Source organism: Ammospiza caudacuta, chromosome 10, assembly GCF_027887145.1.
Source record: "Ammospiza caudacuta isolate bAmmCau1 chromosome 10, bAmmCau1.pri, whole genome shotgun sequence".
Taxonomy (NCBI): domain Eukaryota; kingdom Metazoa; phylum Chordata; class Aves; order Passeriformes; family Passerellidae; genus Ammospiza; species Ammospiza caudacuta.
In genome coordinates, this window is record NC_080602.1 from 14,576,540 (window position 1) to 14,604,195 (window position 27,656).

Consider the following 27,656-nt stretch of genomic DNA (forward strand, 5'->3'; position numbering starts at 1 on the left):
TGATATTAGGAAATTGCATAGTTCATGCAAAGTCAAAATACTGTTTTGTTTCTTATAAAATAGCTAATGCCTGTATAAGTTTATGGAATGAGGTGATTTTATTGTTCCCATTACATTATTATGTTTTTGTAGTAAAGAATCAGCTGAAGCCCTTGTCCTGAAAGCAGGAATTAATTCGTTGAAATTTAAATTTTCAATCACAGACAGGTCTATAACATCTTGTTACTGAATGAAATTTTGGCTTTTGTGAATCCAGGATGAATTGTGATATTAATACCATGTGTACCCAAAGAATTTACAAAATATTGAATGATTAATTAAAAATTAAATTCTTTAAGCAAGCACAGAATTGACAATAATTTGAGAGCATATTTAAGACATTGTTATGCTAGCATGCTATGTGTCACTGCTTAAGATTTTCATGTTAATAACTTCAAGGCAAGTAAATGTCACTCAGACAGAAATTCTGTGCATAGGAATGACACGAGTAGGAGAAACAAGGTATTATGTTTTCTAGACAGAACATGTTGTGATCAAAAGGATTTTGAGAAAATGAACAACTTTATGTACCTTGGCCAATGCACAGGAATACAGCAAGTGTGGGCTAGTCCCTGAGCAGGCTGGATAAATAAACTGTCCTTTTCTCATTCCTGACCTGTATTCTCCTTTTCCCATGTTTTCCATGGTGGATTGAAGAGGCAGTATAGTGATGCATATGGAGCCTACTGACTATGCAAAATCCTAACACAAGTGATAACCTGCCCCTACCATTTTGGATGAAATTGGTTGCTTCTAGTTAATTAGCTGTTCATTTTCTGCACAGATATTTCATGTTAGATGTTGGTGTCAGGGGAAGGGCTGACACCACTGAGAGCTGAGGGCAGCCCTCAGACTGACTGTACCTCTGTAATCCCTCTGCAGACAGAGGAGCCACCTGGGAGTGCTCCTGCGCAGGGGTGGCCAAGGGGGGAGAGAGAGCACTCACTGCAGGGGAGGGGTAAACCAAAGGAACAGTCTGCAACTGCATTTGCACCCCATCCTGCTTTATGTGGTGCAGTTTATTAATACACAGGACAGAGGATCTAGCTTGTCTCTGCTACCAAGAAAAGGTTTAAAATTAGGACTAATTTTCACATTGTATTTTAGATTCTTCTCTGCTCAGACTGAGAACTGTTTCTGTAAGCTCTCCCTTCTTGTTCCTAAGACTCTCTAGCCAGTGATACAAGGATGCATGGATCAAATGTGCATGGATATGGCAGAATTTAACCCACAACAGAGAGACTGAATTAAATGAGCATTTTGCAAAGGGCTGATATGTCTCTGGGCAGCCTGAGTTCATTACAGTATGTAAGTTTTCTTAAAAACATGATTAAAATTTGAATTATAGTCCCCCAAGTATGCTGCAAGATCTGACTTGGAGCCGCAGCAAGCAGAGCTTTGCTTCATGTGCTATTTTTGTTCCTTTTGCTGCCATGAATTTGGCATGGCATCCCAGGGAGTGGGATCAAGACAAGCAGTGACAAAGGCCTGATTGCTCCAAATGCTGAGGCAGGTTCTGACCATGGTATTTTGTAACATCTTCTGCACATACTGCACGGAAGTGCACAGCCTGTTAGTGGCAGCACAGAGGGCTCCTCACTGCAGAGGTGAAATCAGAAATGCGGTGTGGAATTTGAGAGAACAGAGTTCTAGGAATCCAAAGGGAAGAGCACCCTGAAATGAGTGAATTGAATGGTGCTCTGAAGTTTAGCCATGAAAGTAGCTCAGGAGCATTGCTGAATCAGTTGTCTGTTTATTCATGATCACCACCACCAAGCATGGACAGATGTATACATAATAGAAATAAACTTTGCTTTAACTGAATACATTCAATTCACAGTGATTAAGCAGAAATAATTTCATTTTCAAGGCTGGATATTTAGGAAGGGGTATATGTGCAACAGTTTCTCTTTAGTGAGAGATAACCACACATCAGAGCTCTGATGTGGATCTGACCTTCCTTGGGGAATTCAGATTTAGGACTAGCTCTGAGACCAGGTTCTAATTTTAATTAGTGCTCCCACATTAAAAATTGGTCCCACAATGCAGATGAAATCCACCTATATAAACCAGCAGCAGCAGGACACTTTAAAGCTTATACAGACCTAGGCTTTGTGCTGACCTCTGCACAGCATCAGCCCCTTGCTGGGCCATCTCCACAGGAATGAATTGTATCCAGAAAGCACAGCGGAAGAGATGCAGATTAGTATTCTACATAAGGCTTTTAATATTGGGTAGCATAAAGGCCAAGTAAATAATCTAAAAATAACTAAGCATTAATGCTATGAAGACCCTGTGCAGAAGTTACCCTTTGTCTCTTTGGTGCTGATCTTACAACAAGCAGTTTTTATCTTTTGTGATCATATTGTGAATTACTAAACCTAATCACTGAGGAGTTGGTTTCTAGCTGATCAGTAGTGGCTCCATAAACTTTAGTAAAGTTATTTAAAACTTTCAATTGGCATTTAGCCAATTTCAGAATTGTTTTAAATGTTTAGACAAGCCACTCTCTTAAGAAGTGAGTGATGCTCTTGCACATTAATTCAGCACTGAACTCATTAACTAGCTATGCATGCAGTTTTTTATCAATCTCAACTATTTTCAGTTCATTAGACAGCATGATTAAGATCATATGAGTTGAAGTAACAGACCAGTGCATCATCTCACCACAATTGTATCTAGGATAACTTGACCTAAAAGCCATATGGAAAGGACAATTTAGCCTTTCCATACTCAAGATACCAGTTTTGAATATGATCAGCCCAATGTTTCACGGAAAGACTTCAGTTGTGAACTTCTGTACAGAATGTCTGTTTTGAAAGGTGAATTTCTAATTGTGACAAATGGATTTCATACAGTGGTCCAAACAACCATTTGCATAAAAACTGCACAACACAATGACAGAAAATTCTTCTCTTCTTATGCCATATTGGTCAATTCATATTTAGTGTGCACATCATTTTCTTCTCCTGGCTGATGATCTGAGTGATGAATTTCAATAAAAATGATATAGGTCATTGCTCCAAGTACACCTCCCAGCAGAGGTGCAACTACAGGAACCCACCACCAATTATTACCAGCCCTGTAAGACACAAAGAACAAGAATTAGTGTTATTTGTTACTCTGGTGAACACCTTTCTGTGAATTAGTCACTGAAGACATCCAGTGGTGTGCCACTTGCTATACTGTAGACATTTCTATTTTGTCTCATGTTTCTGTAAATGGGTGACACCCACCCTACCCAGGCTGGTTCTGATTGAAATGCTAAATAACAAGCACCAGACAGGTTGGTCTGTGTGTTGTACTTGCTGTATTTTAGAAAATAAGGCCTTTTTACTGCACGTCTATTTGGGGCCAGAGGTTGATTTCTGCCTTGTGAAAAGCACGTTTCACTGACTATCAGGGAAGTGAAAGGGCACGTATTTATTGTCCAGCAATCTTCACTTGTGCTGTCCCCAGATGCTTGTGAATAGGTTTTCAGGATGTTACAAAAGTGGCTTATTTCATCTACATGAAATAAGCCAAGTTCACACCTGAAATAGTATTATACCATCTTCCTCTTGCCAAATGTAAAAAATTAAACTGAATTTTGAGTAAATTTACCTTAAGCAATGTAATAAAATAGAGTGACTTTAGAGCTTATTATCCTTGACTGGAGTGGTCAAGATTTATATTTCATGATGTAGTATCTTATCTCTATGTTTAAAATCTGGTGTCCTTGCAAGAGGCAAATAAATGCTTAGAAGTTTTATACACCTAAAACTTTATCTTAGAAATTTTGTTTTCACTAAGAAAGTCCAGCATGCTGATTCCACTGAAATGTTTACATTTGCACAATTACTAAGATTTCATTTTATATGTGTAGTTTTACAGGTGTATTTAAAGTAAGACTTCCATCACTGAACTGTATAAAACAATAAATAACAAACTTTTAATGCAGGAATATTGGGCTGGCAGAATTGCTCTCCTTTTCCTAGAGGTCCACTTTCAGACAGTAAATAACTGAGTATCTATGTCAGCACAGTGTCTCTTAACTGTACTGATGCATTAAGATGTTTTGATTTGATAACATGCTGTATTAATTGACTATGTGAGTCTCCAATGAAAATCCAGCTACCTCAATTTCATGCATATTGAAAATAGAGAATTTTTTTTTCTCCCAGAAATACAAAGGGACAAATTAATCTGCAAGAGGAACTTTACAGGAAGCTGCAGGGGAACTTTTAAACTCTCAGGATAATTATTCAGCAATCAGTTGTAGAGCTTTATGCAGAAGTGAACTTGTGTTTGTCACAATGCAAGAATAGAACTGGGAGAATATTGTTGCCCTGTTGATTATGCTATTACTCCTTGTTCAGAAATGTCTTGCATGTGTATGTTTTACCTTTGGAATTATTTCTGTTTTGCCCTGAGGATATAAAGTAACTTCTGATGTTGCTTTACTGAGTTTATAAATCTGTTTGTTTTTGAATCATGGAGGGTTGTTGAGCACTTGAATTTCTGGAACAAGCATGGACTAATGTTTTATTGAATTAATCAGCAGAACAAAAGCTTTATCAAGTACTTGCACGTATTCTTCTGCGTGATGTGTTTACACGGGGGTGTGTAGTGAAGGTGTTTCTTGGCAGGGTTCTCTCAGCCTGTGCCATGAACTGGCCTTGTCAGCTCCTGGGTGACCTTCTCCAGATCACGGTCTGTGTCTGCAGCAGCTGCAGTCAGCTGTGTGCGGGACAGCCTGTGCTGATGCTGGCTGTGAAGCCTTTGAAGAGAGAGGCTGCTGCCAGAGCTGCAGTGAGGTCAGTCCGGACCCAGCCGAGCAGGGGTTTCTGTGGCACTCAGTGCTCTGCCATTGGCACAGGAGCAGGAACTCGCTGTGACAAGCACAGATGGCCAAAGGCCCCTCAGTGCCCTCAGCCTCTGGCTGTGCCCACACAGCTTTTCTTTAGGAGGGCACCCAGCGCCGCCTCTGCCATCGGCAGGTGCTGCGTGTGTGGGGAGGAGGCAGGAGGGGCCTGGCCGCAGAGCTGAGCTTGGCTGCGGGAATTCCCGGGAAAGGACAGTGTCTAAGCTACAGGGATTGGCAACTTGGGCCCACCTTTCACTACCCAGCTGCTGCGGGAAAGGGAGATACCGCTGTTCGTGAGGTAATGCGGGCTGCAGGGCTGCACCCCAGGAAAGGGAATTCGTGAGGTAATCCAGGCTGCAGGGCTGCACCCCGGGAAGAATGCTAAATGTTTCAGAGCCGCTTTGGCACCCAAATGCCGGTGCAGACAGGAGACTGGCCTCCTGGCCCTTCCCGCGGTGCAGTTCAGCTCGGCGCTGCCGCCGTGTCCCCGGTGCCGGCGGCCACGAGGTGTCAGCGTTACCGCGCCGAACCACGCTGGGCTAGCCCGGGCTGCCTTCGAATGCCGCCACCAAATACTGCTCTGGAGAGCCCCACCTCTCTCTCTTATTGCGGTTTCAGGCTCGGTTTTCCTTGTCAAAATCCAGTCTGGTGTTTGGAATCAACGCTCTGGCTGTTTTCTCACTACAGACAATACTTTGCTCCCCAAACTTTTCTAAAGTTTACTAGCATATTAAGCGTATGCTTAGGGAAGACTCCTGGTTTTCTGAGGGGAGCCTTTAACCAAAACAAGCTATTTGCATGGGCTAGGGAAACCACACCACAGCTTGTGTCTTCGGGCTTGGCTTTGGGGGAAATGCTCCTTTAGGTGTCTTTGTGCAAAATGTACTAAAAGAAGCATTTAGAAAATCCCAGCTCAAGTGCAGTCCTGTCATCTGGACAATTCCATGGTCCAGCAGAAGGGCTCCCCTCCAGTCCAGTTCCATGCCTGAGAGCATCATAAAACCAGCATTTACTATACCTTCAAGCATGTATTCCTTCAAAGGGAAAAGAGGGGTTTTCTCTATTGTGAGGTAATTATATCCATGTTTAGAGTATTTGCTTGGGAACAGTGTAGAAAGTCTTGCCATTATTTATCTGATCTATTCCAAAGTGAAGGTTTCCGGTGGTCCCCAGCTGTTCTGTAGGCAATGCTTGAAAATTCACTGACATGGACTCAATTGCCTTGGGAGATGCTTCCATCCTCCCCCATTCAGTGTCTCCTGAGTATTTCCTACTGCTTGGTTTGTACAGCACTCCCCTCATGTCTCTGTGGAGGTTTCATGCTCAGCTCCCTGTTCCTGGACATGTCTTTACTGCAGAGCTTAAACACCTGTCTCAAGGTTGTGAATTCCATTTAAATGAAGATATCCAAGGTTTATTTGTCAACTGTTGCTGCATCACTTTGAGTTGCTCAGGTACAGCAGAGCAATCAGGCAATTTAGGATCCTAACTACAATCATTCAGGCTTTTCCCGTGGCTCTTCCAGCTGCCTAACAAGACTCAGGTTCTTCCTAAGTCTCACCTGGATCTGTGCAGTAAATAAATAAGAACATATTCCTGTTGTATCATTCACTTGGACTTGGTTATAGTGGTAGCCTTTTAACTGAAGGCAGGGAAGAAGACTTATTCCTCATTTTTTTTTTTGCATCACTTATATTGCTGTAAGTTTATTCTGTCAAGGATCAGAGATTTTGAATCTTATTTTTTATGTTCACATTTTAAAGTTTCTTAACCAGGTCTTTCCAGTGGAACTGCATTCCCTCTCTTATATAAAACCTTAAACTACACTAGGAGAGAGTCTATGTTGGTGTAGATGTGAAGTTTTCTTGTCATTGTTTTCATGTAAATGAATATGACCATACTTTCAGAGAGAAGGAGAGGTCACTGGTATTCTGTGACTAGATCACAATACAATCAAGCTTCCAACTTTCAGGAATGTAATGGCCAACTTCATAATACATTACCAATTATAGACTGACACCATGGCTGATACCACAGCCAACAACTACTTGTGATTACACAGGTGTGAGAGAGGAGAATCCTGAATGTGGGATGTTGCTCTGTGTGTCCTTGTTTTTAAAAAAATGCAGTGCCATGGTGCAGTGGTAAGAGCTACTGGGGAGGAAAAGTTTGGCTGTAGCCAGACCAATGAGCTGATCTCTCACCAGAGCTGGGCTACATCCAGCCTTGGCTCTGTGCTGTGTGCCTGTTTCAGCTATGCCATGCATGGCTTTTTTTTTGTATGAGAAAAGCTTTGCTACAGCTTTCCTCAAATAAGGTACATGATTTGTGTAAATAGAAATCATACTGAATAAATAGAGATTATTTGTGCTTCTTTTATTTCTTACTAAAATAAAATCTCTGCTAACCAGAGCTCTCCAGTGGCCTACAGTACTACTGGGGATTCCTACTTGTAAATAACTGGGAAAACAAACAATACAAAAATAAACCAAAAGATCTGCTTCCTGGTGACAGATTACTCTTGCTTAGATACCCCAGAGTGCCTCTTACCCTGGCTACGTGTAAGATGTGGATTTGATGTGCAGCTAATTAGCTGTGCATTGGGCCAGCCAAGAGTGTGTGTGTGTGCACATGGGGATTGGAGAGGGCTCTGAAATGTGGGAAAATGAAGGGAGCTTTTCCATTCACTCCTTCACTCCCAGTCAGGAAGTGAGGCTTTTAGATTGCTGTATATTTCTGCAGTAACTCAGAGGTAATCATAGGCTAAATCAATCTGATATGTCTCTGTTTTTTACAGCACCCAATAAATATTTCCACTTAATTCTCTCCTGACATTTTCCCCCCCTGAAAGCTGCAGGACAGAAGAAGAAAGCACTCATATTTTCAGTGACCTCTTAGAAGCTCTAATATTTTGGGAAAGGTCTTCTTGAAACAATGATTGATATTAGAGATTATGCATGTTTGATTTGCCCTAGGAGCAGGAAATCCTTTTTAAAGCCCCGTTCCTAGAGGATATCTGGCTTAAAGTGCATGAATAGCTGCTTCTGGTATGCAAAGAATTACCTGTATGTATATAAAGTATGACTTGGTACCATGTTGAATCAGGATCTTACTTTCCTAGAAACATTTTTAGCCAGGAGCATCTGACTTCATCTCCAGGCATACTTACGTGAATACTTCCATCCCCCATCCTGCAACGGCTGTGAAGAGCCTTGGGCCAAGATCCCTGGCTGGGTTCATGGCACAGCCACTGTTCATTCCCAAGGAGCAAGTAAGAACAATTATAAGAAGTCCTACTGCAATTGGCTCCAGGCCCTTAGGAACACTGATATTTTTGGTGTCAAAAATAGCAAATATAGCCAGAAGAAGAACAGCTGTTGACATCACCTGACCAAGGCAAAGAAAAGAATATTGAATAAATACATGTAGATTCTTTCCAATAATGAAAAGAGAGGGGCTATGGCAGCTTTGTGGATTGGAGTGGCTTAGAGCTGGTATTTAGTTTTATCCCACTATATACAATAGCAAAATTTGGAACTCAGTGCTTTTCTACTTCACAGTAATGAGAAGTTTTGATATCTGAGCTGAAAGACAAAGACAAGAAATGTGCTGAGGAAATTTGGAAAAAAAGTCTGCAACAACAAGAGGATTTAAAAGGCATTTCCTGTGTGAGGTCTAATGTTTGTTTCCACTTTTTTCCTGTCAATTTTACACTTTTATTGACTCAATTTTTGGTAGTTCTGCTACTATAGCAATGCAAACAGTTTCATTGATATAGAAGTGTTTTATGTGACTGTAGTTTATGCTGAAAATTTAGACTAGATAAGCACCTCTTTATCCAGGTGTTGTAAAACATCAGAAGAAAAAGTGAAATCTGTCAAGTCAAAACTGAGCAGCTAAAATTAGGGTTGCATGTATAACTGTACCATGAACTCTGTACTACATATGCTAATTGAGCTGATGAAGGAAATTTTCTTGGAATTACTTCAATGCAAGTACAGCTCTGCTTAAATAAAATGTTTTGTCAATGTTGATTTTGCTAATAATTAACTTGATAGGAAAACAGACAAAAGCTTCAGTGATGTCAAAACATTCAATTTCTATACTGATTTGAAGACGCTTAAGTTTGAGGGATTTAAAAATTATTTGGTTTTCATCTGCTTTTAAGCTTGTTTTGAAGCATGCATGGGTAAAAAATATCATAGGGAAAAATCTGTTGACTGATCCAAAGATCAGAACTGTCTTTCTTACAAAACTTCAAAACAATGTTTAGATTTTTTTGAAGCCAGATTGCACAATCTTTTACGTAATGAATTTCTGTGTTCAGGCCATCTCTTGTTTTTCATACCTTACTCATTCAGTATTTATTTCATGTATTCCTGAAGAAGGTGAGTAAGTTGATTAGGAATATGTAAAAGATATGAAACTTCATTTTTTGCTGTTGCGCAAGTGGAATTAAAGGACAAAGCTTAGAAATGAAGTTGAGGATTTTTCAGATTAATTCATTTGAAAAATAAATACTACAAATCTATCTGTAAAAAAGAAGGTTAGAGAGGAGGCTTGTGGAGGCAGAAAACTCAGTTGTTCAGGGTATGTTAAACTGTCTGCTTAAGCATTATTTAAGGAATAATAGGTCCACAAAATGGGCTGGATTTTGATGCAAGTGGCCATGACTGCTGAGATTTATGGAGAAACATTGATTTATGCTGAGCAAAACCTCTTACATATATTGCTTTAAAGACATTTTGAGTGAAACAATTAAGATGATGTATGAGAAAGAACAACTTGGAATTATTTTGCTTGTAAAATATTACTAAAATGTAACCCCCTGCAAACAGCATTGCATTCTCATTCTGTTGTACAAGGGAATATCTGGCTGAAATGGTGAGGTTTGGCACACTTTTTAGATCTATGTGTTTTTTTACTGCTTGGCTTACAGGTTTTTTTACATTTAATTTGTAGAATTAAGATAGCAAGTGCACTTACCTGATCTGCAAATCCATTTACAAGGGACAGATAGGGAGCTGGATATGTTGCAAAGATCTGTGCTGTTGCATTTGGTCCTGTGACTTCAAGTTTTCCATTGCTGTACTCCATAAAGGCATCTGTAGAAAAAAAAACAGCAACTGCTTGCACTTCTCCATGAACTTTTCTAGGTTTTCTAGGACTGGAATCTATGTGATAGGTCTGTGCACTTCACATTATCAACTGAAACTGATCTAAGGTCCCTTCCAACCCAAACCATTAGGTGATTCTCTCATGGCTTTTTCCTAGGAGCCCCATTCTTGGATTTGAGGTGATGTACTCCTCATACCCTCCTGTCTCATTTCTCCTCCTGTGCCTTGAAGTACTTGTTTCATGTACCACAGATTTCCAAATGGAGCCGGTTTTCCCCTGCTCATAGCTCCAAGCTCAGTGCCAAGGAGCATTTTCTGATTCTGAGTACAGATGTGTTATCTGCAAGATGTGCTACATTTTTTCTGATGACCCAAGAAATGCACAGCATCCTGATTGTGCAGTTGTGGATTCCCAGCCAGCAGGAATGACTGCTATTCCATTTGACAATGGTGCAGTTTTAGAATTAGGAAGATATTAAATAGATACTCAAATCTTCATAAACAGACATGAGTAACAAACTCTAATCCATTATTTTATTAGTGGATCTGGTGATGAGATGATATTTGTGAATAAAGAAATAGCTCCCCATCTCCTATGGAAGTTGTGGTGAGGGTGATAAGCCCCTCCTGAACCTAGAAGATAAATCTATTTCTCCTTTTTTCTGTTTATTCTAGCTTTGCTTAAAGCCACAACATGAGTGCAGAGAATTTAAGTTGTTTGCTTAGACCAGGCTCTCATTTGAAGTGTCAGATAATTCTGTGGCATTTAACTATTATGGGGGGAAAAAAGGGATGATCTCCTATGTCTGTTTTTCTACCAGTGACTACTTTTCAGTGCACCTCAAAGAGTATGAAATTCCTACAATTTGTAGGAAGTAAAAACTACAGAAGAGATTTGGAAATTAATTGGGGCAAGAGGAGGACTTGAGCAGAGATAGGGATATGAGAAAATCCAGCACTCCTGAATATGAGGAATATGTCCCTAACCTAGACCTAAGCTTCCTACTTTGGCTCCCTTCCCTACTGCTGCCCTTGTGGCAGAGCACAGTTTCTCCCCTGTCAACCCTATGTACCTGTTGACACTGCTGCATCATGGCCACAGCCATAATTCTCACTGTCAGGCTTGAAGAGAACTGATTCAGATGAAAATCCTGTTCTAGCATTCCAGTATCCAAATTCTAACACTAACCTTAAAAAAAGTAAACAACTTTTCCCAAAACAGTTCTCACTGTTCCTAAAGATTTTCCTCTTTGGGATTACTGTGGATACTGAGCACTGAGCTGACATGCAAGGAGCATTTCCATTTTTGTCCTTCCTGCTGCACCTAGACCCAGCCTGGTCTGCAGACATAGTGCCCACAGGAGAGAGATGTTGGAGGAGATGGGCTGGGCCAGTGGAAGCAGAGTTTTGGAGCAGGGGGTTAAAGCACAAGTGATCCAACTGAGTGGATTCAGTCAGGCAGTTACTGTTTTTTCCTTTGCTGGCACACTGTGTAAAAACCCCCTGTGCCTCAAGGATGGGGGAAGTTTTTCTTTTTCCCTTTCAAATATGTGATCTGTTTATCACTGTACCTGGAGTTCATTGCCTTGGAGAGTCACCTCTCAAGGGTGGTCTGAGCTTTGGTCAGGAGGGACTTGATCTCATATCCTGTACCCTCAATGAACAATGTTGGTGATTCTTGCCTACAGGCACTTGTAGCAGGTCTTTAATGTTTCTAATTTGCCTGGAAGATGGATAGCCCTATATCCTGGCTATTAAGTAATTTAAAATCCTTACTGAGAAATACATGATCTCAGAGTATCTGATTTCCCATGAATAATTTTTCTAAATATCAGAACATTTCCTGGAGTATTAAATGTTTCAGTAAATTTGTAGGGTACCTGGAATGTTCAAGCCTTTGTTTTTCCCTTCAAACTCTTTATGCTCTTTCCTTTCTTCTTTTTGTAGCTTTAGCTTCATTCCTGCCATTAGCCCTGTGTGAACAAGAGTCCTCTGCCTGCCTGACATTCATTGAAAAATTGGGGCCTTAGAGACTGCCTGACCTCTAGTTTGTCCTGTGAACGTCTAAGGTGTACTCACTGTAATAAATCCCAAAGACAGCCGCTGCTCCAACGAATGCTCCCAGGAATTGTGCTAATATGTAAATTGGTAATTTGGTCCATTTTAATCTTCCAGTCACGCACATGGCTAATGAAACAGCTGGGTTTATGTGACCACCTGAAAAATAAATCAAAAATTAAGTCATGTGGATGACTCAGATACATGAGAATAGGTGAAGGATTTGTAAAAATGTGGGCACTTTTGAACACCAGAACAGTACATGGTTTTCTAGATGTTATTTTGCAGTTAAATGGTGACTGCAATTAAACTGAAACAAGTTGGATTAAATCAGAGGAGGGAGAGGAAAAGCCACTAAAATCCATCCTTACTCTTGATGCATGTGGACTGTGCTCTTTATCAGACTGCTGTCCTGCAGTATGTAACTTATAGAGAACTTTTCTAGAAAAACAGTAACCTGCCCCATAGGCTGGGATGAGAGGGTCCCTTATTCTGCACATATTTCCTCTCCTCGAGGCCTTTGACTTTATTTTCAGGGGAGAACTGGGGCAGAAAAACATTCCTTTAGTATCCCAAGCACTTATTAGGATAAAGACTATTACTGGCTTGAGCTTGTACCTTGAGACAGTTCTGGAGTGCCCTGGATTTAAGTCATGTTTGTGTCCCTGTCTACAACCTGGGGTTACTTAGGAACTCAGTTTTCATAAGACATAATCAAATAATGTTAGGGCTGTCCAGTTTCATGTTGGCTGTTGGTGAGCTGTGCCTGGATGGCACCTGAGGACAGCAGTGCATAGTCCTTCACTGTGTTTCTATCTGGTTCTTCTGCTTTCCAGAAAGGTCCATGATAAGGAAACTGATAAAGTAGCTGTGCTGAAACAAAGTTCAGTTTCCTGTGAAACTTCTTTCCTTTTTTAATTCAGGAGTAGCTACATCTGAACTTATGCATGAAAAAAGATTTCAGTAACATTGGAATTCTTCATGACAATTTTAGTTTCTAAAATATATTTATTATGTCATAGGGTCTCTTCCCTCAACATCTTTAGTCAACAAAAAAGGTGTTGTATGCTCTTGGAAAATTTCATTGCTTACAGATACATGGTTGCTACTTAAGAAACACAAATTGCCAAATAAATGAATAGGTACTTCTTTGTAATAAACCCCCAAATTTTGTAAAGACATAGGAGCCTTTGCTTATCTTCCAGATAAGGTCTCATTTTGGTCTGTAAGAATATCAGGGAAAAAAAAGTGGCCTTTGTCTTTGGTAAAATAACTGAAAGAGCATGTCCTTTATCTATCAAAGATTAGTGATGGAGAAAGGGCTTCTGTGTACAGTTTGTGTTTGTTTGCACTTCAGGTCAGTGAGTCATTATCTTATGAAATCCAGGCACCTTTGATACATAATGAACTGACAAACACAGATAAAAAGCTGGATAAAACCTTCTTTGTAGCATTTCCAAATGCTGACCTAGTAGTGCCAGTCTTGAATTAAAAGCTGAATTCCTCACTGTGTTTCAAATTCTTCTGCACAGAGCAAATAGATAGATGGCACCTAATTTAACAGCCCTTCATGGGAATTTTGATTAATTGTTGTCTTTTTTTCCTTACTCTGGCTGGAATTAATAATTTTCCTTTCTTTCAACACCTGATTTTATTTCCCCACCTGTATATAATACAGGGTGACTATGATGGCCAGGACAAGTTATAGTAATATTACAGAGGCCTAATTAACATTTAATATGGAAAGGTAAAGTCTAATTGAAGGCTCTCATGCTGACATAGGGGAGTTACAAGATACTTGGTTTCTGTGCCACTGGTTTAAAACAAAAAGTTCACTTTGGACACTGTGTTCCTCCTTCTTTTGTGGTTGCAGTGATCACAGTCATCACTCTGAAATGCTAAGTTGGATAAAATAGGGGAAATGATCTAGATATTGAGGAAAATTAAAAAGGGGAATTTTCCTAAATAAAAAGCTGAAATTCACTAAGCATGCAGACAATATATATTGTTAGCGTTAATTTAGAATTACATAAAGAACTGATGAAAAATATTTTAGCAGTACCTAAACATGAGAATTTGACTCAAGAGCCACAGAAATTGCAAAAAAATTCTATCTAGGAACTTGCATTCTGAAGCGTCCACTAGTAATTGTGTGTTGGATAATAACAGCCTGTTGAAATATCTGTTCCTATTTTTTCACAGAGAAAATGCACTGCCTGCAGAATCCTTTGTCGTGGGAAAAGCACAGGAAGCACAATACTGCAACATCTGCAACTGCTCTGCCCTGCTGGGATTGAACTCTAATTTTCTACATAATGATGGAGATGAATATCCCTTAAAGGTGCAAATGTAGGACAGGTCTTCACAGGTTTGTTTTCATGAATCTGCATTAGATGAGTTTAGCTGCCTCCATGTAAACCAAGAGCTGTAGTTAAAAGTTGTTCAGATAATAGGAATGTGCTGCTGAATTAATTTTGTGTGATATTAAGGAACAGTTCTGGTTTGTGTCAATGACAGTGACAAGACTGCCTGTTTTGTAGAACCTGGAGCACTTTCTAATGTGAGACTTTCTAATGGAAACCTTCTGCATGATGCCTCTGTAAAAGAATTTGTAAAGAGAAGAGAAATGGCCATTGTAATTTCTGTTACAGCAACTATTTCTAATGTCCTAATTACACCTAGAGAAATTTGTCCAGACCAACTTGACCCTCTTATGAAGGGTAAGAAATGCCTTTATGAGACCTGGAGTACAAGGGCACCACGTGCTTTAAAGGCCAATATAAACTCTGCATACAAAATAAAGTATTGTGTATTTTCGTGCTTAGCATTGTTCTTACAACCCATCATTTTCTATTTTAAAGGAAGACTGCAATTGTTAAAAGCATTTATACTAATGTTTCCAATCTTAGTTTGGCCAAATTGAATGGTGGAACAAGGAGACAAGGCAGCCTCCAATATGGCACCTGTGGACACTGGTTAGTTACCCCAGCTAACTTAGCCCCAGCTAAAGAGAGATTCCTGACCAATCAGCTTGAGCAAGTGTTAAAGCAGAAATAAGGGGGAAAGGATACTGACAGTGTCATTGAATATATCTCTGGTTCTGAATCTTTCTGATGTTTCTGCTTTCTAAGATCTGGTGCTTCTGTGATAATCAGGAGCAGACTTGCTATTGCCTGTCATAGGACATGAAGAAATAAATTGCACTCTGTAAGGTGAATCCTGTTCATTATACCCATTAGAGGGTCATTCCATTAGAGGGTCATTCTGCTTTCTGTGTAGCTGGCCACCATTTTGTCTGCTGACTGCTGGATTGCTCTTTGTGGTTATTTCTTTTAACACAGTGCCTGTTCTGCCCAGGGTCATCTCTATTGACGGGATTTTCAAAGCAACACCAAGCAGATTTCTGGTTTGCATAGAACACTTTCCTTAAAAGCCAGAGGTCTGCCAAGGTTTTCACAGTGTAGTTGAGATCAGAATTTGGTGGGATATTTTTTCAAACACAAAGAATAGAAGGAAATAAGAACACACAAGATTTTCTTGCAAAACCCTGGTGCGGATTCTGCTGTAATGGTGCTTACTGTTGCTAACTTATGATTGTTTATACCATGAAGTGGAAGCCCTTTAACAAGGGAGCCTTAGCACTGTAGCAATAAATGCTATAGAAGAAAAGTGACTTACCAGAAACGCCCCCGGACACGTACACTGCTATGGTGACTGCCATGGCAAAACCCACTGACACCGTCATGGGCCCTCCATGCACTCCGCGGCTCAGCACGGCCTGGCCCACACACCCACAGCCCAGAGCCTGTGTTTGGAAAGACAGGTGTCAAATCACATCTGTGTCTGTCAAATGTTACTGCTTGTGACTTCTGCTCTCCTGGTATGGCTGCAAATGCTGTTGAGTACTGAAACAGTGCTAGAATTTATCATGTGTGCCTTTGCTGCAACACACTTTTGCTTTTTATTTTTCTCATCTCTGTCACAGGGAAGAATGTCTGCTAATAAGGACCTCTCCCCACACAGAAAACTGTTCTCAGACACAATGAGGGGATACTCATCAGAACTTGAAGCCCAACAAGATTGCACTGCCCCTTCAACAAAACTCTGCATCTGAAAGTAAAATTAATTCTCTGAGGTAAGTTCTCACTTCCAGACTGATGTGATAAGTGATGAAAAATTTACTGTAAAAGTTATGAAAGATAGTTCAAAAATATTTTAATGTTTAGTGCTGAAAATAGGGATTGAGACAACTTTCTGGTATTTACATTGTGTGTTATTGTTATGCTGACTTTATATAATATATTGCTCTGGCAAAAATATTTCACTGACTGCAGCTTGAACAATTAACTGAAGTAGAGATGTCTAAATAATTCACATTGAAGAATTCTAAATGGATTTAAACTAGTTTGGGATTTTTCTTGGTTCTCCTCAGAATCAAGTTCAGTAACAGGTTTAAATATTTGCTTAAGATGATGTTTATTCAGTTCAAAAGCCTCTGCTTACCTTCAAGCATATATTTAGAGTCTATTAAAGATGACAGGAAAGATATTCAAAGGGACAAAAACCTTGTAGTTAGAGATAGACTAGCTGATCCATTTCTATGTCTTTGAAAATCTGCTTTTTAAATATATATGCCTATGTGCTCTGCTGAAAAAGGAGCCAATGGAAGCTCTCAAATAATTTCTATAGTCTGAAAATTTTTGCTTCTCTGCAGCGCTAAGTGATGTGACTCATACAGTTTCTAGGACGTGAGTAGATATATGTTGAGCAACCTTATTGCTTATTTTCAGTTGCAAGGCAACTGAATTCAGAAACTGCAAAGTAATGGGAAAATCTGTCTTGCCTTAGAAATAGACTGTACCAAAATGATTTGGTGATCAAGGTTTAACAAGCAAGTCCTGCTCTAATAGATGCAATTTAAACAGGAAAATCATCCTTTTGTTTCCATTATTTCCCCAAGGGTTTTAGCTAATGCCAAAATGTGACAGAAAAGCTGTCCATGAAATGATTCTCTTAACCAGCTTTTGGATGCAGACGGCATTTCTAAGTGCCCCAAGACTGCGTCATATGCCCAGGTGCAGCTCTTGCCTGAGGTCATAATCATGTAAGCAAACAAAACACTCACTGGTGCCAGAGTGTTGCAGCTTGGGTTATGTAAGGGTGGGGTGGTGTTAGATAGCCACAGTTTATTGGACTGTAATTAAAAGCTCCAGGACACAGTGCAGGCTCCAGTCAGCTGCTGTGCAAGAGATGAGGCACGCCTGCGTTAGCCCTGCTTTCACCTGCACTGCACGTGATCAGCACAAATGCACAGACAGACAGCAAACTGAAATAAAACAATAAAACACAGTGGGGTTGGTCACAGCTGAAATGGCATCTTTTTTTAAACTTCATATGAGACAATTCCTAGTGTGTTTTTATGTTTAATATGGAAAGAATGGGTATGCTGGAATTCATAAGAATGTACAGGAGGTGGAATTAACATACTCTAGTCATCACTTTCCAGATTTCTTAAAGGGAGTATTCCAGAAACTGCACCAAGCAAGATTTTGGGGAAGATATGACTCAGATGAAGAGCAAGCTCAGTAGGCTGCTCTGGGCCCCTGCACATACTGGGATGCAAGTTGAATACAGGCAACCAGCTTAATCTACAAGTAGAGTGTGCACTTGTGTTCTGAAATGGCACAGGCAAAGTTTTGCAGACTCAAAGGCCATTCTTTTGAAAACATTCTCTCTTTCTGTAAGGATGATGAAAAAGAGAACAGGGGTAGAGGAGATGGTGATAGGAGATAGCAACATCTATGTATATCAACTACAAATTCACAAGAAAAGAGAAGGAAATAACAGAAGGAGACTGTGGCTTCCCTTCCTTTATCACCAGAACTGAGGAGAGCCACACAGAACAGCTGTGCAGTCCTCTTGCATTGTAGCTCCTACTCTGCACATCTTAGGGAAATACACAACCACAGATGCTCCATTTCTGTGCTAACCAGTCTCTCTACTACAGAGAAAACATGTGAGCCAGCTGCAACACGGCTGCATTCAGGGGACCTGCTCATGTACAATGACTAAATGCTGCTGCAGGCACAGTCAGTGTGTGCCCATCCAGGGATGGGAAAACTGGAGCTGAGCCTGCAGGTCTGAGCTGTGGCACTGTAATACTCTCTCCATTTGCTGACCTTTTAAAAAGGAGAGAGAAAAGTTGCCTCATACCTACTGTAGTTAGGTTGGTGCAACTGGAAACTATCACCCAATCATGTAATTACACAAACAGCAATGTAATACCTTGGAAGTCTTTGTTTGAGTTAAGACCATCTAGATCACTGAGTTGTAATTAAATATTCTAAGATTTTAGGCCAAGCTCAGCCATCGGTTGCACCCACATCACTCATTGATTGAAGCACATGGAGTAAATGGGAGTTTAATTTACATAGATTACAGCCAGATCTCTTTATCTTGTCTATCTTATGTTGCCAGATTTTCCTCTTAGCAGTTGTCTATAGCCTGATCTGCTTAAAATTACTGGAGTACTTTCAGCACTGACTTTTTTTTTGTTCATAAAATCATTACTGCCCTGAAGAACATGCTTGGGTGTGGAATAGCTGTCTGAACCTTCTCTACCAAAAAATAAACTTGCTTCATAGGCCATTAGATCATTCTCTTTGTCTTGGATAACAAGGCTAATGTTAGGAAAGGAAAACAACTGGCCTTCAATGAGTCTAAGGTCCTGTTACTGTCTGGAAGCTTGCAGGACTTTGTGTCCCACATCAGAGAGACTAAAGATCATTTTGCCTCCATCTTACTATTTTCAGGATTTCTCCAAATGTTTTTAATAGTATTTTTCAGTGTTAATAGGCTTTCTGCAAGATCTGAAACCAAAATTTTAGAGAATCTATTTTTCTACATGGTCAGTAAAGTTTTAGACATCTTAAAGAATGCTTACATAAAAAAGCCCCCTTCTTATCACCCAGTCCCAGGAGTGGTGTGCATTTATAGGCAGACCCTCTGTCACATTAAAGAGGCTGCTGAGTTTTGAGCAGTGTGGAGGGAATGAGCTGTGCTGGACTCTGTTCATCCCCGGCTCCAGCTGTGGTGACACACCTGCAGGGGGTTCCACAGGTGTCCCTGCAGGCACAGTGTGGCCTCAGTGGCTGCACAGCTCATGATGCTGTGCATGAGTTCAGGAATTCAATGTGTTATAAGGAATACAGTCAGCAGGTACAAAAAAAAAAATTAATCATAAACTGCTCACTTTCAATCATGAAATGCTAGAAAAATAGTGGCTGTATTTGCAGGTAGGGATCTGTGCCTGTGAAAACTTCACAGCATTCTTCATGGTGTACTGTAGTCTTGTGCAGTTCCCCTACCCAACATTAATATTTCCAAATAGGATTAGCTACTTATAAAAGTAGTAAATAAGCTTTTCAGTTTGAGGTGTGGTTATTTGGTCGTATCTTCCTAAGGGAGTGTGTTTTAGAACTCACTTTCATTTCCATCCCTTCATTTACAAAGCAAGTCTGCTTAAGAATTTACCTATTGAATTTCATAATAAGATGTTTTATAATATTAGAAACTTTTTCCACATAGAGATGTATTTTTGCTGTGTATCACATAGGATCTTAATTCAGAATGGGTTCCGAAGTATTCTTTCACCAGGGACAGTAATGGTAAAAGCAACAAAAACAGAGACATGTTAGATTTTCTAAAATTCAGGGCATTAGCTCTGCAAGAATTCAAGTTACAGGAAAACCCATTTCAGGAAAGACCAGTCTTCATCCAATTTAATGTTTAATATTTGCTATATTTTGTTAAATCAGAGAGTATTTAAACTTTTAAAGGTGAGATAAAAAATACAGCTTACGAGTCAAGCTTACTAGTCACAGCTCTTATTTTATCATTAATGAAATGTTTTGGTGAGGTGGGGAGGATTTCTGTATGTTATGATTTAATCAAGTTTAGAGCAATAAAAATTCACTGTATCTGTTCTCCTGATGTTTTTCTGGGAAACAACCAATATCTTCTTGGGTTCAGATGGATTTTAATTCTTTTTCAGACTTGCTATCTCATAAATAAGGGGTGAAAGAACCCCCAAGCCCTTACATTTAGTGAATTAAATAGTATAGACATAAGCCTTAAAATTATTGCCATTTTGAAACCATTTTCTAGTGACAGAAAGAGACATTACTACTTGGAGACATGATTGTAAATTTAATAAAACTTTGGATGATTTGTGTATATAAAGTTTTAAAAACATATAAGTATAAGGTTCAAATTGCTTTGTGGGGAAAAAAATAGTGAAAATATTGAGGGACAGACTATGCTGTGTTATATAAACTGATGCTTTTAAATTTTATTATTGCTTTTGCATATGAAATAGGAGACAAAAGTTTGAAATCACCTAGAGAGAATGCAGAAGTCTGCATTTTCTCATATTTTGTTATGATTAATATTGCACACTCAATCCTGAAATGCTAAATGCTTTTCTTTCCTGAATTATAGAGGGCAACTGGTTTGAGTCAGTTTCTTTACTGAAGACTGTTTTTATTTTCTTACTAATTTTTAGAAATTCAGGAAAGAAAATGAAATGTAATATTCAGACACAAACTTTCAGGAGTGAACCACTGCCTGTTGTATCAGGGCTAGAAAGAAAAGGCCAGGCAAAGGAACAACATCTTACCTAGCAGCCTTGAAGAGAAAAAGAATCTGTTCAGGTGCTGCTTCCCTCCCACCTTATTCAATTGTTCTTGAGCTATGATGCTTTGCTTCCTACCCCAAGTGAAAAGCTTTAAATCTTTCTAAACTCCTAAAATATATTTAGTCTCTGCACCAACTCTGTGTTCTGTAGCATTGAGAAAGTGTGCAAGAGTGGGCATTGCAGACTCTGAGAAAGGAGGATTTCTATCCTGTCCCTGGAGTGTAAAAGGTACATGTTCCTTTTCTTTTACTCCTTCCTTTGGCTGCAGAAGCAGTGGGGTGGATCTCTGCTGGGCCCTCATGGTTAGAGGTATGTGCTTAGGAGTAATTAAAAGCAAAGCTGTTTGCTGTTGGAAAAAAAAAGAGAGGAAGATGAATGCTTTTAATAGTAAAGAAACGTGTGAGGAATGGGTTAGAGGAACTGAGTCACATTTGCCTTTAAACTGGACCATGAATTGGAGAGCTCCCTAGAATTCACTTAAACTAGAATGGTTTACTGAACTGTTGAGATCACAAAGATATAAACTCACTGCATAGCACAAACTACATTTATTGTCTTTTATTCTGTTCTCCAACTGTTTATGACAGCTTTAAAAAGTTATTACTTTTATTACCTTTCTTTTATTTGGTGAAACTTTTGAAAAAACACCTTGTAAATTTGTGTCTGTAAAACATAAATTCAAGTTTTGAACTCACAGTTGAATGTTGGAAAGATGCAAGTCTGCTATAAGTCTCAGGCAGAGGTGCCTATGCTTCAGCCCTATAGATGAAACTTTCTGGGGAGAAGGGTATCCACAGAAAAAGGTTTTGGGAAATTAAGTTCAGCTTACTGAAACCTTAAACAGTGAGTGTTATGTGCTGGGGCTGACATTGCAGAAATGAAGATAATTTTCTTCAAAGTTTTCATGTAACACAACATCTGAGTCACCTAAAAGTTTGAAATGTCATATACTGGGAAGCCTAAGTTTGGATGGAAAACAAAAGATTCCCCTGGTTTTTCAGAATGTTTTACCGTCATAAATATTCTGGGGTAAAAGAATAATTAGCTAACCTTCCTTTCAAATTTTTCACACTGCTTAATATTCAGCTGAATTAAAGAATGACTTCTAAAAAAGAAAGGCTGTCTAGAAAAAAAAGCTGGTAATAATAAGATGATGAAAATAGCAACAGTATGCAAGAACACCTCCTTAACCTCAGTACAACTAAGGGTCTTTGTTACCACTTTGTCTTCTGTTTGCAATGCTGATTTAATACAGTTTGTATTAAATGGAGTTTGTATGTCTTCACCAGAATCATTAGCAAAATGTAATGCCATCAAGTATATGCAACTATATAACATTAGATTCATGATGGCATTTATTATTTTTTGGTTGTACTATATTTTTGCTGCTAGAGATCCAGATGTATGAATCTCTGACATAAGAGCTGCTCTTCAAAGTGCAAACACTGCTAGGGCTCATGGTATTTGTAGCATTGTGTAATATTTTAAAAGCTGAGTGACAAATCAAAATACCAATTATAAATAAGTTTTAATACCCTCTTATCTAGCTTTGACAAACTTAAGTCCACTAAGAGCTAATTTTGCAAGGTTATGTATTCCAGGAAATTCACTACTGATGGCAAACAAGGCAGCTGTTAGAAAGTGCTGATATTTAATTTTTTACCTTAGACAAAACTTGCTGTAATTTCATCCTATACAAAATAAAATTCTCCATTGCACAAAAATTTAGGACTTGGGAATTTATCTTTGTTTAAAATGTCTAAGCAGTGGTTTTGTGTTAAATGTTAAACACTTATTTAAGGAGCAAAGGATCAAAAGCTATGTTTGCTGTCATGTAATAACATCATGTAGTGAGAATTCTAATGCATGTTTAGAATAAGGGATATATGTTACCCTGCAGTATTGTAATTAACGTGCACTGGAATGTAGGACTACAAAAAGTAGATATAGAAAATTGGTTTAAATTTTAATCTTATGGACTGAGCAAATCTGTGTAATGCCAATCTTGAAGACTTTTCTGAAGCAACTCAACTCTGCAACAGAGCAGGAGCAATAACTTGAATAATGAAGTGGTCAGAATATGAAAACAAAACTAAAACATTTTGATGATAAATAGCCTTCCTCATTAGCTGAGCTATTTCAGGGCTGTCATGTATTCAGTTCATGCTTGTGTCTTGAATCCTCTAAGCACACACAAACATTTGCTTCAATGGGAGTTGCAAGAGGCTCCCCACCTCCAGCTGGAGACCAGGATTATAGGAATAGATATATAAAACTATCTATTAGGAGCATGTATACTTCCCTCTTGTATTTATATGCTAAATGGAAGCCTGTGTTTTGTCTCAGCAAGGAAGTCAATGCTGCTCTGGCCTCTGGAGATCCTGGCTCCTGTGCAGCTCCTTTCTGGGAAACTCTGTTCAGTAAGATGCTCTTGAGAGTGAAAATGAAATAGAAACTGTGTTAGGTGAGCAGTAGCTGCTAAAGGAAGCCACATGGCCTATTTGGCATCTCCCTTTGGAACTGTTTCAATTCAGATATACTTAATGGCATAAGTCAGAGAAAATCCCATTTTGGTTGAGAGCAATGCAGTCAAGTTCCAAAGAGGAAGTATGGAGAGGAGCATGATTAAAAGCAGAGAGGCAGTTGGATAGGTGAGTTCCATGCAGACTCACTAAAAGCCACATAAACCATCTATCTGCGGCAGCATGGCTTCCTGACTCTTTTGTGCTAGCCCACAGGTGTTGTCCCCCAGATTAACTCACAGAAGTCCCAAGAGGAAATGTACTGACCCAGGAAACATGATTGAGAACTAAAAGCTCGCCAGAGAGCTCTTCCTCAAGGGAGACCTTGGAGCCAGTTCCAGCTGAAGAAGGCTGAGACTGTCTAAGGCTGGGCTCTCAGCCACCATGGTGCAAACAGGCAGGTGTTCTCCCAGCTCAGGATGCTTCCAGGCTCCTGGAGTTTCATGTTTCTTACAAAAATTGGGTGCTTTGCTAAGCAGAGAGCATGGCTCACATGGGCTGTGTTATCAAGTTGTATAATGTAAGCACCTGAGAACCTGTGGATCTCTCAGGAGGAATTATATGGAGCATCTCCAGTCTGATTCACTGGACTGAGCATCCGTTGATGGTCAGCACATTTCCTGTGATTCTGGAGCGCACCTTCTACTTAATTTTCACCTGGAAAGAGTTTTGTCTACGTGCTCTGAGTCCATGCTGCAAGGCAAAGTGCAGCATGCTAAGTAGGGCTGACCAGAAGATTTTATCCAAACTCTGTGCCCAGTGCCTTTCTCAAGGCTTGTTGTGTGAAATCTGTCCGACATTGCAGGCCACACCCTGAGGTGAAGGCTGGGTTTTTCTCTGGTGAGTTATTCCACTTTCTAGATTTCCTGTTTGGAAAACAACGTTGCAAAACTGAGAGTTACCAAAGATGGTAGCTTAGGCTCCTACTAGTACGTGGCCTCTGATGTTATTCTCTAGAAAATTTAGAAATAGCTGATTTGGAGGGACAGAATTTCACCTGGCTAACTCCCAGCAGTGAGTCCCAGATTTGGGTGTGGTCAGTTAGCATTGGCTTCCAGACAGAGCCTGTGGCTAACAGAAATGCTGGCTCAGCCTTGCTCCCTGGCACAGGTGCTCTCCACAGTTTCTAAACCCCATCACAGCAACCTGAGGTGGCTTTCAGCACAGACATGATTGAACTGTGCTGTAGGCCGTGAACTCTCCTCTCCTTTGTAACAGCTTTAACACACAGTTCTTACACTATCCTAGTACTAGAACTTCTGCGTACATGCTGTTTGCCAAGGATTTCTGTCCTCTGATTCACCAGGATGCCTCTTTCATTAGCTCCAATTTAAATTAAGGGTTTAATATTTATCTGTGCTTTAGGTGAATACTAGCTGACAGTTTTAAAGCAACAGCAATAAATAGAATCACTGAACAAACGAGATTGTAAAAGACCTTTGAGATCATCAAGTCTAACCTATCAACTACCAACACATCAACAACTAAACCATGGCACTGAGTGCCATGTGCAGTCTTTTTTTAGACACCTGCAGGGATGGTGACTCCACCACCTCCCTGGGCAGGTGATTCTAGTGCCCAATCACTCTTTCATTGAAGAATTTCTTCCTGATGTGTAACCTAAACTCCCCCTGTGCAGCTTAAGACAACAGCAGAAAAGGCAGTGTTTCTTCACAATAAACACTTGGTACTGCTGCTAACTTGTGCAGTCTAAACATAAGCTGAGGTATGAAAGCACTGAGATAACTGCAGTTTAATCCAGGTGAGGCTCTTTCTTCTTCAAACCAAGACTGGAACTAGAAAGGGTAAGAGAAATGAGAAACTCAGATTGTCAACAACAATTTTGCAGCTTTCTACACTTTCTACCATTTTCTACTACACTCATATGGTGAATATACTAGGAAATAGGATCTGGGTTTGCATTTCCTTTCTAGCCTTGTGCAGCATAATATTAAATAATAGCATTTGCTGTCTAATCTGCACTTTAATATGTTTTCTTCTCTTGCCTAATTTTATTAATGGAAGGAGGGGGAGGATCTTGTGGCGAGCGCAGAGTACTGGAAGTCAGGTGATGTGGGTTATATTCAGAGTTCTGCCACAGGCTTCCTGTGCAGGCTCCTGTAATCAGGTTTGCTAATATACAAAATTAAGATAATGACATTTCCCCTCCTTACCAGGGTGTTGTGACATTTAATTCATTAATGTTTGTAAAGTGCTCTGTGCTCCTTGCTTCTAAATGTGCTCCTTACTGTAATAACGTCTTATGGATGGTATTAAATTTGAGAATAATGTTATTTTAGTGCCGGTGCACTTCAGTTGGCTGAACTGTAGTAAAGACCATAATTTCCAGTATTTTATGAGCTACTGGAATTTTTAGATGACTTACTTGAAATTTAGCTAATACAGTTACAGTTATAAAACCTATGACAGTACTGTGCCTGCTACTTTTTTTTCCTTTTTCACTATGATGAAATATTTAGCAATAAGCAAGACTTTGTCCAGACAAAAAGGAGAAGGAAAGAAAGAAATTTTGGCATAAATAGTCTAGTTGCTTGACTTCTAGCACTGCTACACAGCCTGCTCTCTCCCCTGGTGAGTCACAGTCCCAGTGCAAAATGCACAGAAAAACTGCGCAAGAAATTAGGTAAAGAAGTAAAAATCTGGGGTTAAAAAAATGGGAAATTTAGGTGATTTATCTAAGTTGTAGCAGTACTATAGGACCAAGCAATATATATGTAATTTATGTTATGGAGTTAAAAACAAACAAAAAATTTTAAACTTAAACAATCTCTGAAGGTTTGGCAATGCAACTCCAAATAAATTCACTACAAATCATAAAGCTAAATTCCTATATTACACAGGAAAACAACCCAACTAAAATTTTCTAAACATGCAGTACAATATGTTTGTTAATGTAAACAGAATATGTGCATAAAATGAACTGCTGAGATTTTAAAAAACAGGAAAGTATTAACAACATTCATTGTGCTTCTCTGGATTGTTCAGAGCTTACTCCTTCACTGAAATTCCACTCGTAGATGAAATCTAATGCCAATCAGACAATTGTAGTACATAAAACAATCTGGTTTTTATAGGCAATGATAATTACATGGGGTGAAGAAGGGAATTACAAACTTACCGTCAGAGGAGCAATTCGTTCAGGCTGTGCATGCTCAGGCTGTAACCTCGCTGCTGGCACAGTACAAGGAAAATGTACATGTCCCCTCACAAGCACTGTCCAACATTAGATTAGTAGGAAGAAAAGAAAGCAGCTGACACTTACTATCAGTATAAAAGTTCCCAGGAACTCTGAGAGGGCTTCTTTAACCAGGCTGTTCTTCAAGGAAAATTTCTCCTTTAAACTCCTTTTGTTTTTCCGGCTCATTTTGGCTTCCTCTATTGCTCTGGTGCCCTAGTTACAAATACACACAGAATTTGTTCTGTATTCGTCCCTGCTCCAGCTGAACTTTGACACTTTTACTTAAACATTGAAATATGAGATTTCATCTTGTACAGCCAGTGAAATCATCTGACTGCAGGCATTGACAGAACCAACTCAACATGCCCTAACAATTCATCATGGGTTTGTCATTCTATGCCTTCTCTAAGTGCACTTCTATTTATACTGGTTAGATAATGCCAGTAAGTTTGCAATCAGATTTCTTCTTTTTTTCTTACAGAATGGATTAATCATTACCTTTCCTATGTTACTTTTTTTTAAGAAATAATTCCTTGTAAGAATTAATAAACTGTTTCTATCATCCTGATCAAAAAAAAAGGCAAAAAGATAAACCACAAAGTAAGGAACCAATATATAGTTGCAAATTTCTCTCTGACCTTGATTAGGGTTTAAACCGTGCTACTATTGGTTGTCAAAGAATTTTTCAAGGGGAAGTTGTAAAGAGAGCAAATGCTTGGGAGAATGCTGTACTGTACCCTGTACACAAAAGCCCTTAATTCTGAGCCATTTCAGTGGCTAATGAGGAGTCTTACCTTGGTGTGGTGTGTGTTGAATTTGCATATTCACTCACAATGGTCTTTTTTGGACTAAATGCCTTGCTCTCTAGTGAACTTCCCTGTTTACAAAAGAGCAATGAGGCAGAATAAATGAAGAACATTTAATGAAATCTGCTTTGGTCCAGTGGCTCCTTACAAGGCAGAACAGGGAAGTGAAGCACTGAGTTACTATATATTTCCTGTGTGTTTAGCTTAAAAGTGCATGGGTGCTATAATGTAGAGTATTATAATATTATTTTCCATGATCTTAAGACTTGAAGTTGCCAAATATCTCAAAGAACTGCACCTCCTAGAAAAAAATGTGACACCTTTATTCCTTCAGCGTCTTGAACATTTTTATCAGATATGATACAGACTTTATA

At 39.4% G+C, this 27,656-nt stretch overlaps 1 protein-coding gene across 2 annotated transcripts; it reads right to left on the reverse strand.

The window, feature by feature from the left end:
* Positions 1-1,776: 1,776 nt before the first annotated feature.
* Positions 1,777-26,803, reverse strand: AQP9 (aquaporin 9). 2 transcript variants are annotated; one of them, XM_058811563.1, is made up of 6 exons: positions 26,561-26,803; positions 15,739-15,865; positions 12,082-12,219; positions 9,872-9,990; positions 8,055-8,272; positions 1,777-3,121 (listed from the first exon to the last, which is right to left on the reverse strand). In XM_058811563.1, the coding sequence occupies exons 1-6, from the start codon at positions 26,660-26,662 to the stop codon at positions 2,959-2,961; spliced, it is 867 nt and encodes a 288-aa protein (XP_058667546.1). In that variant the 5' UTR covers positions 26,663-26,803; the 3' UTR covers positions 1,777-2,958. The 2 variants fall into 2 exon arrangements, with proteins under 2 accessions (XP_058667546.1, XP_058667547.1); XM_058811564.1 differs by lacking the exon at positions 26,561-26,803 and adding an exon at positions 26,417-26,519.
* Between the last annotated feature and the right edge of the window lie 853 nt (positions 26,804-27,656).

What these genes read in the sequence shown, in the direction of transcription:
- AQP9 (XM_058811563.1), bottom strand. Translation starts at nt 26,662, where the DNA reads ATGAGCCGGAAAAACAAAAGGAGTTTAAAGGAGAAATTTTCCTTGAAG. An exon ending in TGGGAACTTTTATACTGATA is followed by an intron (nt 15,866 to 26,560) that starts GTAAGTGTCAGC and finishes TTCCAAACACAG; the next exon opens with GCTCTGGGCTGTGGGTGTGT. An exon ending in TAAATGGATTTGCAGATCAG is followed by an intron (nt 8,273 to 9,871) that starts GTAAGTGCACTT and finishes TGCCTTGGTCAG; the next exon opens with GTGATGTCAACAGCTGTTCT.